This window comes from Microcebus murinus, chromosome 7, assembly GCF_040939455.1.
Source record: "Microcebus murinus isolate Inina chromosome 7, M.murinus_Inina_mat1.0, whole genome shotgun sequence".
NCBI lineage: Eukaryota > Metazoa > Chordata > Mammalia > Primates > Cheirogaleidae > Microcebus > Microcebus murinus.
In genome coordinates, this window is record NC_134110.1 from 77,655,686 (window position 1) to 77,667,444 (window position 11,759).

The 11,759-nt window shown below is 36.6% G+C and overlaps 1 protein-coding gene across 1 annotated transcript; it reads left to right on the forward strand.

Annotated features, from left to right (window-relative positions):
• The first annotated feature begins 6,864 nt into the window (after nt 1-6,864).
• Nucleotides 6,865-11,010, forward strand: PMP2 (peripheral myelin protein 2). Its single transcript, XM_012740034.2, has 4 exons — nt 6,865-6,992; nt 8,947-9,119; nt 9,306-9,407; nt 10,429-11,010. Exons 1-4 carry the CDS (start codon nt 6,920-6,922, stop codon nt 10,477-10,479), a joined length of 399 nt encoding a protein of 132 aa, XP_012595488.1. The 5' UTR covers nt 6,865-6,919; the 3' UTR covers nt 10,480-11,010.
• Nucleotides 11,011-11,759: the final 749 nt, after the last annotated feature.

Below are 11,759 nucleotides of genomic sequence, written 5' to 3' on the forward strand. Positions count from 1 at the left end.
AACTAGAATCTACTTAGAACTCACGAAAATCAGCAAGAAAAAAATCAAATAACCCTATTAAAAAGTGGGCAAAGGACTTGAACAGAAACTTTTCTAAAGAAGACAGAAGAATGGCCAACAAACATATAAAAAATGCTCAACATCTCTAATCATCAGGGAAATGCAAATCAAAACCAAAATGAGATATCACTTAACTCCAGTGAGAATGGCCTTTATCAAAAAATCTCCAAACAATAAATGCTGGCATGGATGCGGAGAGAGAGGAGGGAGCACTCCTACACTGCTGGTGGGACTGCAAACTAGTTCAACCTCTTGGAAAGCAAGATGGAGATACCTTAAAGTGATACAAGTGGACCTACCATTTGATCCAGCAATCCCATTACTGGGCATCTACCCAAAAGATCCAGTGATACTCTATAAAAAAGACACCTACACTCAAATGTTTATAGCAGCACAATTCATAATTGCAAGGCTGTGGAAACAGCCCAAGTGTCCATCAATCCAAGAATGGATTAATAAAATGTGGTATAGGTATACCATGGAGTACTATTCAGCTCTAAGAAACAACAGTGATATAGCACATCTTATATTTTCCTGGTTAGAGCTAGAACCCATACTACTAAGTGAAGTATCCCAAGAATGGAAAAACAAGCACCACATATACTCACCAGCAAATTGGTATTAACTGAGCAGCACCTAAGTGGACACATAGGTACTACAGTAATGGGGTATTGGGCAGGGGGGAGGGGGGCGGGGAGGCAGGTATATACATACATAATGAGTGAGATGTGCACCATCTGGGGGATGGTCATGCTGGAAACTCAGACTTGTGGGGGGAGGGGGGAAAGGGCATTTATTGAAACCTTAAAATCTATACCCCCATAATATGCTGAAATAAATATATAGGTTACAAAGCAATTTCACAAAAGTTATCTTTCTTGATATTCAAAACAATTAATATTTTACAAATGATAAAACTGCAATCCAGATGCTATGCATCTAGTAAGTGGTAAAGTTAGATGAGAACTTACTCCAAATTCACTATAACATCATTTTACGTTAAGAAATAATGTCAGTGGCCAGGCACGGTGGCTCATGCCTGTAATCCTAGCTCTCTGGGAAGCCAAGGTGGGAGGGTTGTTTGAGGTCAGGTATTTATTGTTTGAGACCAGCCTGAGCAAGAGTGAGACCCCATCTCTACCAAAAATAGAAAAAGTTAGCCAGGTGTGTTGGTGCATACCTGTAGTCCTAGCCACTTGGGAGGCTGAGGCAGGAGGATCACTCGAGCCTAGGAGTTTGAAGTTGCAGCGAGCTACGATGCTGCTGCTGTACTCTACCCAGGGTGATAGAGTAAGACTCTGTCTCAAAACAAAAAAGTAAGAAAGAATATAAAGAATATTAGGATTCTATGAACCAGGATTGGAATGCTACTGTGACAGAGATGGTTAATTATGCACCAGAAATCAGGGGTTGTCCTTCCATAGTACGGTGGTGTTGCTGGGAAGAGTCTGCTAGCCAAGCACTACCCTGCCCATTCCACCCCCACCCACCCCCCACCATGGCACCTTATGACTATTTTTTATTGCATTGAAATCTGAGTGGAAGTGACATATGCCACTTGTGAGTCAAAGCGACCTGTGCCTGCCTGCTTGGAGGAGAGGACTCTGAAACGCCAGGGGGTGGGATGGGCACAAGATGAATTATCCAAGGCCTCTGAGTCGCCTCTTGGAAACATGCTACCCACAGACCAGGAGCCCCCACATAGACTGGACATAGAGCAAGAAATTAATTTCTCAGTTAAGCCACCGAAATCTTGGCGTTTACTGCAGCAACTAGTGTTACTCTGAGTCAGTGTGAAATCTAAGAGATTTCATATTTACATTCTATCTTCAGTCATGAGCATGTTATAAGCTATAATTTCACTTCAAAACTAGTTTTTAATTGTTTGAAGGAATAAGGGATGGATTGGCATAAATAAAACACAGTTTAAACATGAATTTCATTGATTTTCTGATCGAACTTTACCTAGTCTGATCTCTCTCTATACATAAAAAGTTCATATGTAAATTATTCTTTCTCTCAAAGCCTTTATACCATCTCAATAGTTGAAAAAATTTTGTAAGACACAATCACAGAAATAAGTAGGAAACACAGTAAGCTACCTGGGTAACACATGATTAGAAAATCATGAATTTTTTAGTTTATTTTGTTCCTTATAAAATCAAGCTAGACACATATATACACATTTTCCACTATGCAAGTAAATTATTTTTTAGGGGATTTTTTTTCCTCCTACCAGCAGTACGGAGCAGATGGCTGAGTCCTAGGAAGTGTCTCCTACAGCTATTTGTGCCAAAGCCTGAAAGTACAACCTATTTGGATGTATTTGGAAAGTATTAAAATCACTTGGAAAGTGTTAATATCACTTTTCCCTCTAAGAGGAAATGCAAATGGAGTAGAAAAACTGTGAAAGCTCAGTATATTCTATAACGGCCAGAGAAAGAAATTGAAATGCTGAAATCCTTCTTTTATTCCCTCCCCAGTGAGTAACTTCAATTCTCAGGTGTTTTATTAGGAATGATGATGTGAAATCCTAGACTAACCTTTGGAAAAGAGGCCAGGTGTGTTAGATTCTAGCAAAAAACAATGCTAATTGCAATGTTTAGAGAAATCACCAACTACTTTTTCCATCTCTTTACTGCCATTCAATAAAAGAAAAGCTTTGAACTACCTTTGGGGCAGCATAAATGCAACTGTTCCCATAGTAACCAAAGGACCAACTATCCACTGGTAGCTGAAAAAGTTACAAGAAATGGTTTGCATTAAGAAAGCAATTTTAACCCTGGCATTGTTAAACTTAGAGAAAAACACTTATTTGAAACATGGAAGGGGGATAGCAGGCCTGAAGTGCCATTGTCACCTTATGTCAAATAGCTGCCTGGAGCCAACCTGATGCCCTAATGGCTGGAATTCTGGGGATGAATCAGATCATCAGTTTCATGGTGGTGTCTAAGAAATTCCATAAGGCGTCTTCCTATGTAGTAGTGGTCAGCTGGCTCTTTAATGGCATTCTCACCGTCTCCATCTGCAAATCATAAAAAAATAATAACTGGATATCATATGTCTCTGAATGTTTGTGTAATGTCTATCTTCCTAACTAGAGTAAAAGTCTCTTGAAGGCAGGAACTGCTGCTATTTCATTCACAATGTTATATTCGGTACTATCACAGTTCAAGAAATATATTTTAAATAATTGCCTTCATGCTTGTGAGATAATATACAACGAATCTTGGGATCTTTTCATGTGTACTTTCCTAGGGTTGTATTAAGATCATGTCATCCTGAACATGAAAACAATCAACCGCTTTTACTGCTGACTAACAGGATGGCCAAATAAAGGAATGGGTGTTAACAACTAATTTCCATGCTTAGTATGATTCCAAAGCCTTTGCGCTTTTCGTGACTCCAGAGTATAACAGGGAAGGAAGAGAAGGCAGGGGAGGGAGAAGAGAAAGAGAAGTTTAGGATGAAAATACTATTGATCATAAGCACTAATTTTAGATGCTTTCATAATATGTATTATCTCATGAAAAAAGTCTAACATTCTATGACAAGAGGGATTTTGAGAAGAACCCCAGACTGAAACCCCTAGAATAATAGCCAAAGGTATTCTCTTTTCTGCTGTATTTTGAAAGTGCCTTCCCAACATAAAACCCTGCTGCTGCTTTTCCCATGATCTTGTGAAAAGGAATGGTTATCATTCCTATAACAGAGAGCAACCCAGTGGCTCTTTCTGGCAGTACAGTCCCTTTATTGGAAGGAAAATATTCAAGTTATACCTAGATTGAAAGTAAATAATGCAGTAAAGAAAATTTATCAGCTCACATAACTGAAAACTCCAAAGATAAGTATGTTTTAGGTGAGGCTTGATTCAATGCCTCAAGGATATCAGAAAGATATGGGTTCTTTCTATCTCTTCGTGTTAGCTTCATCCTGAAGCTGGCTCCATTCCTAGTCCCCAGATGGCTGCTCTCAGCTCCTGGGGCTATATATTTTCTTATTTTATGTCAGAGAGAAAAACTTTGTTTTAGCATTTCCAGAAAACCCCTGTAATCGCTGTAAGGCCTGCTCAGTTCACACGCCTATACCCTTGACTCTGTTGCTGTAATCAAGAGAATGGGATGTAATGGTTGGCTTAGCTGGGATCGTCTGTTCTATCCCCAAGTGGGAGGCAGTAAGGTCAGCTTCCACAAAATTACGTGGATCCCCAAAAGGAAACCGGAGACTGTTGGAAAGAGGGAAGAAGAAATTGAATGCTGACATCGCATCTATCAAATGTTGACTAGGCAGAGTCTGGGTCAGACTCAATCCATGAAGCCTGCCTATGAGGCAGATAGGATCACTCATTCAGATCAGAAAGAGAAAAGAAAAAGGCACAAACTACTTCCATCTCTTCTGAAAATGGCATCATCATGAGCTTTGATTTTGTGTTTGTTCTTCTCAGGGGAAAGTGTTATGGTTAAAAGTTAGCACTTTTGAATAAAAATAATAATAATAAATATGATATGTATTATCTGGTTTAATGCAAACAAAACCCTTGTAAGTAGAAAATTTCATATTTTCTTCACTCATTCAGCTAGTGAGCAAATGTTTATTCATCACCTACTGTGTGCGTGCATGGTGTTATGCCTTTGGGATATTACATGAGCAAAATCACACTTTGTCCCTACTCACATGAAATCAAGACTTCAGTGGGTGACACATATTTATCAAATAATACCCCAAATTCATAAAAATTTCAGTATCTTAAAAAAATGATATGCATCGTACCAGAAGAAGATGGATGATTGAATTCAAATCTAAAATATGTTGCTCCAAAGGTAGAAGAGGGTGATTGAGCTGAGATTTAAAAACTAACCACATGGAAGTGGTTAAGGAAAGAGCAAGTGCAAAGACCTTGGCAGAAGCAAGTTGGAAACTATTAATAGTATATTTTTATTCTCTGGAAGATTCTGTGTAAGACTGGTGTTATTTTTTTTTAAATATTTGTAAGAATTCATTAGTGAAGAAGACTATGAGTCTAGGACATATTTGTGGGATAGATCTTAATTATGGATTGAATTCTAATAGATTTGGGAGTATTCAGGATTCATCATTTTTGATATATTGCATTTTCTAAGGAAATTTATAAATATCTTTTAAAGCTTTTTATTTTAAAGAACTTTTACTGGCATGAAGCACTTTATAATATTGTTTTATGATCTTTTTAATATGTATAGGATGTATTTCTTTTCTAAATATATCATTGTATGTAACTTGTAGACAATATGTAAGGCAACATTTACATGACGTGTTATATAGAGAAGCAATCAGGCATTCCCAAGAGCAGCATTCAGGTTCTGAGAATATTTGCCTTTGGTCTCCCTGGTTAAACACTGGGCTCTGTAGTAGCCTGGATCTCTTGATTTTTTACTTCTCTTGATCTTTGAGAAAAGAATGAGTATCTCTAGCCAGTCATGATGTTATCAGTATCACCTGCTCTTTGTCCCCTCTGCCCCTGTATGGTATAGCAGGAGCAGCATGAGATAATGTCCAGAGTCTGGGCACTGGAGACAGTGTTGGGTTCAAGTTCTGCCTCTCTACTAGAGTTTTGGGAGCAAGTTACCTAACCTCCCTGAGCTCCATCTTTTCTTATTGGTAAGTGGGTATAATAATGACATGTAACTCTTGAAGTTAGTGATAGGATTAAATGAGATCACTGTATTAAGCACTTAGCTCAGTGACTGGCCCATAGTGAGCTCTCACCATGCATTAGTATTATTTTTATAGAAAATTCTCTCTTTTTTGGGGGCCAGGCTCTTGCTCCATCACCCAGGCTAGAGTGCAGTGGCGTCATCACAGCTCACAGCAACCTCAAATTCCTGGGCTCAAGTGATCCTCTTGCCTTAGTCTCCCGAGTAGCTGGGACTGCAGCATATCACCATGCCCAACTAATTGTTCTATTTTTTGTAGAGATGTGGTCTCGCTCTTGCTCAGCGTGGTCTCAAACTTCTGGCCTCAACCAATCCTCCTGCCTAGGCCTCCCAAAGTGCCAGGATTACAGACATGAGCCACTGCACCCTGCCAGAAAATCCTGTCTTTATAAAACTGTGGATGTATTTTAAATGACTTAAACACAAAGTTGTTATAGTAACTAAGAACCTGTTTGGTTCAGATTTAAGGTTTATTTTTAGATGACAATTTTTGCTGTGGTTAAAGAGCATGTTACAGTGCTGTTTCTTGTCCTATCACATGAATACAATTTCTGTGCTCTACTGTAATAGACTGACCTCGTTGTCTGCCTACTCTGCCTGCCGGGGATATGTGAACTATGCCAAGCCTCCCTTACCTATGAATACTTCCTCACACTGCTCCCTGCATTTCTCTCCCACAACATATTTGAGACTGTTATCACAATACTCATAGACATATTTCTCTCTTTCTTCCTTTTCAATAAGAATTCTTAATTGTGCAGACTCAGGATTGAAAGTCACCAAGATGCCTAAACACACACACATACACTCATTCATGATCATATAATTCATGGAGTGTTTTCCAGAGCATTAAGGACCTAAGCACTCTTATAAATGTAGGCTAGACCAAAAAAAAAAAAAATGTTGAAGCTTCAAATAGCATGCTCATTCATTTTTATAAAAAGTTTTGGACACAAAGGAAACATTATATGGGGTTTTGTTTTATCCCACTGGATGGGCGATTGAAGAGCCGTTTCTTGTCCAGTAGTGACACTGCCTTTCCCCATTGGATCTCTGTGAGAGTCATGTGCTTTGGATATCTTTGAAAAGAATCTTCTGCAGCCTCAGCATCTCGTCTGAGTCTCCTGAATCCCATCTAGAACTGTGCTGAGCTCTCACCTGTCACAATGAGCAACAGATTCCTGGGCACCTGGAAACTTGTCTCTAGCGAGAACTTTGATGATTACATGAAAGCTCTGGGTAAGAAATGCTCTGTGTTGTTCTGACTGAGAAAACTACATGACATTTTCTTCTAATATCCTTAACAAGAGACTGCAAACGTTTTCAGAGGCTGCAGCACAAAACTCTTCAGGGAGTAATCTTTTGTTGTATCATTCAAATAATTTATTTGCATTTTATTTGTGGCAATTTTAATAGATTTTAACTTAAATGAGAGCTACTTAAATGCATAGAGCTCCCACTGATTTCAAAGGCAGTTTCATATCAAAAGAGTTATGGTCACAGATCCATAGGAGAGAAATTTTATAAACTTAGTCGACCCATTCTCTGGCTTTCCTGAGAGTTAGTTTTATAGCAACTAAAGCACTCATAAAATAAGAAGTTGAATATACTTCAGATACTAGAAAACCTCAATTTAAAATTTCATTCTTAGCTAAACTATAAGTTTTCTCTCTCTATTCTTAGGTCATCCTTTATTACATAGTCATGTAGAGACAGAGAGTTTGAAAGACAAAAATGCTACCTAAAATAGGATGTTCATAACCTAGGGAAGTTACAGAGAGGAAAACAAAACTAGGATTATGGCAATGAATTCAAACTCAATTTCATTAACATCAGACGTTCCTGGAGTTGGAGCAGTAAATAGAAATGGAAAACCCAGTCATTAGTTACAACTTTATTTTATGCTATTTCTAGAGAATGTTCCATAGATATGAATACGATAGATGTGAAGAGTCTTTGGAAATTTCCAGAGCTGTTAATAGAGAGTGATGCCAGTGACCTCAGGTTGCGATGCTGGTCAAAGTGCCTATAGCTGTACTTAACTGTTCAGAAGCTTGTATAAAAGGTTCTATTTCAGTTAAAATGAGCAAAGTTGTGTCATCGTTGGCTGGCGAACTATGAGAACTTATGGGGATAGAACCATACTATAGATTTAAAGACTTTACAGCTGAAGAAGCAGCAAAATAAAGGAAAGTCTCAATAAGGGATGCTCTAATTCTGTTGTTTTCAAATTTTACAGTGCATAAGGACACCCTGGGGTTTGGTAAATATAGATTCTCAGGCTTAACCTCAGATATTATGATTTAGTTTGAAAAACATTGTCCTCAATCATATAAAATAACAAAATATTAACCAGAATTAAAAGAAATATCAGTTTATTAACTATAACTCTTAACTTCTTATTTTGTGTGTGTGTGTGTGTGTATAAAAAAGATTTTGGTTTTTTTTTAAATAGGGAAAAGTAAGTCCAAGCATTGGGACTTCCATCTGGAGCCTTAGGAAACTAGTTTATTGTTCATATATTTCTTATTTAAAATTTGTTCTTTTCTATGTATTTTTATAGTCTCGATAGTAATAGTAATAAAACCTGAGTCTAGTTTTCTGTTTTTTAAATGTAGAACAGCTTTAAAAAAATCATCCTATTTACATATGATCATTTGTAATTGTACAGCTCTCACAGGTAGATGGATAGTTTTTCCTAGCAGCTAGACATAGGAGCCACAAAATATCAGAAATGAGATTCTATCAAATATATGAAGGGAATTCTTCTCCGAATGCATAATATATATTACTGAGCAAAACATATCATGAGACAGTATGTATATGTCATATTCTTGTATATAACCATAGTATTTGTATATACCAGCTAAAATATTTGGAATGATTCACACAAATCTAAAATTAGTGATTTCCAAGGGGGAGCAGAATTGGATGTGGTAAAAATGGATGACTCACACTATTTTGGCCGAACACTTTCCCCTTGAAAATCTTTGCTATTACTTTTGTAATAACAAAACCTAAAATGTTTGAGTTCTGGGCGTGTATTTCCACTGGGTAAAGAGTCCCTTAGTAGTAAGTGATACTACCTGCCACCCATACACCTAAGTCACCACTGAACATCAATATGTCCACCATAGTCTCTCCAGGGACACTCTTTTTGTCAATATAATTCTAACACTATCTTGATCTTCAGGTGTGGGGTTAGCCACCAGAAAACTGGGAAATTTGGCCAAACCCAGGGTGATCATCAGCAAGAAAGGGGATATTATAACTATACGAACTGAAAGCACCTTTAAAAATACAGAGATCTCCTTCAAGCTAGGCCAGGAATTTGAAGAAACCACCGCTGACAACAGGAAAACCAAGGTAATCTTTAATGTTTTTCTTTTAAGTTGGCACAGTCGACTGCTTGAGAGAGAGGATTATTTCTGCTAGTTGAACATGAATGTGCCTCATGAGACATCTGTTATGAAAATGCTTCAATACTGAATGAACTGCTTCTTTAAACAGCTGAAGTCTAGGCAAGTCAATTACATGAACTTGTCTTTGTAGAGCACTGTGACCCTGGAGAGAGGCTCATTGAGTCAAGTACAGAAATGGGATGGCAAAGAGACAACCATAAAAAGGAAGTTGGTGAATGGGAAAATGGTAGTGGTAAGAGTATTTTTACTTCTAAATAGAGAAATAATGCTAATATAAAGAATTTTCTTATATTATTTTCAATATTCTCTTTGTTCTTTGGAATAGAAATAGATAAAAATGGCTAAGAAGAGAGTCAAACTGAACACTTGAGTGATATTTAAACCATAAAAGATTTATCTCCAAGTATTTTAAATAATGGCCCAAGATTTTGGAAATAAAAAAGCCAATTTGTCATTTAGAAATAAGAAATACCTAAAAATGGTAGAAAAGTTAAAGAAAATGTAGATAAATCTCACTAGTTTGGACCCACAAAGAAAAAAGCAAGTCTAAATTTTAAAAGCAAAATACACTCTAAAAGGCTCAATTGCAGATATTTGCAGATATCTAACCATTTTGCTTTCAAGACGCCATGATAACTCAGACTAAACCATGTCAAAAATGCAAGCTGAGATCATTGGAGACCTCTTTTAGTCAACAGATAAGAATGTTCACAAAGATTATATGTAATCATCTCTAAGGATTTTTTTTTAAGGTTGAGGCTCTGGGTTTACTAATTAACACATACATGGACTATAAATAGATTCATGTAATGTTTTTTTCTTTTGTACAGTGGTTCTTAGCCCTTTTTGCAAAATAGATTTACATGGGGAGTAAATACCAGTATGGAGGTCCCAACACAGTCAATTGAATGCAAGTCTCTTAGGGAAGGAGGAGCCACCAGTATATTAAAATGTTCCCCAGATAATGCCAATGTGCAGATAGTTTTGAAAAGCAATGTTTTAGTAGATTTAAATTGTGTGCAAATTATGCATAATAACTAGCCCTTATAAAAGTCCTTTACAGTAATATAGATCAACTTTTAAACTATTATTCCTATCTCAGTGGTCATATTGTGAAGTACTGGAGACTGACATACTGATATTTTATTCCTTTCTAAATTAATCTGATACGTTTATTTTAAATTTTTATTTTTATTACAAATCTGACGTTCTCTGGTTTGAGTTGGAGATAATTAATCTCTCTCTTTTTTAAGGAATGTATGATGAAGGGCGTGGTCTGCACCAGAATCTATGAGAAGGTCTGAGAAAATCATTTTCTCATTGAAGGGGCTTTGATCATTTAATGTTGGAAATCAGTTGCTTCTATTGGCCCAACCTGAATACAGATGTTTGTTTGTTTTGCTTGCATTTAAATATGTCAGATAGGCAAAAGCTTATGCTGAGGATTAATTTTAAATTCAGTGTTATTTAAATTCAGTGTTATTTGTAATTTGCATGTATGTCATTACTCTATTAAAGCATACATATTGAACAAACCTAAACAGTTGATAATGTCATTTAATTAACTGTGAAATGCTAACCTATGTTGTATTTTGTATACTTGAAATGATAATAAAAAGGAAATAATAGGTTAGTAAAAGGAAGTAAATGTATTGACCATGGTAGTACACTCAAACCACAAATGAGAAAATTCAGGTGAAGGAGCTATTTTAAATTGAAGAGTTATAATCTCAGCTAAATGAGGCAGTCTCTATTCTACTCCAGCCAATGTTTTAAAAAATTGAGGAATAATTTATAGACAGCAAAATGCACAGATATTAAGGCTAGAGTTCAATACATTGTGACAAATGCATGTACCTGTATAACTCACAACACAATCAAGATAAAAAATATTTCTTAATTCCAGAAAGTTTTTATACCCCTTCCCAATGTCCTGCCCTGTTTTACTCCCACGAAAAGCAAGTAGTGATTTGGTTTCTATCATCATAGATTAGTTTTGCCTATTCATATAAATGGACTTATACATTATACTTATAAGTGGACATATACATTATATATTCTTTTCTGTTTGCCTTTTTTAATGCAGCATGTTTTTGAGATACATTCATATTGTTGCATGTAGCAGTACTTTGTTCCTTTTTATTGCCAAGTTCCATTCTATTGTATGAATATATCACATTTTACTTACCCATTCTTCTGTTAGGACAATTGGGCTGTTTCCAGTTTGGGGCTATTATGAATAAAGCTGCTATAAACATTCTCATACAAGACTTTTTGTAGGCATATAAGTTCCTTTCTTTTGAGTAAATAACTAGTCATAGAATTACCAGGGTCAGTAATTTTTGACAGGCAGGAAGAGAGAACCACAGTGCCCAAGTAATAATGAGAGTACTTCAGATGGATTACATGACTAACCAAATGAGAAAACGGGTTGATGTTGATGGGAGCCAGAGTGTTCAGTGTGGGCAAAGGAACGTACAAAGATAGAACGAGGGAAGGCAAGAAAGAACCATGTGGGAATGGAATGAAACTGATGTAAATTCATAGTTTCTAAACCATGGATAAATATGTGCATATGTATATA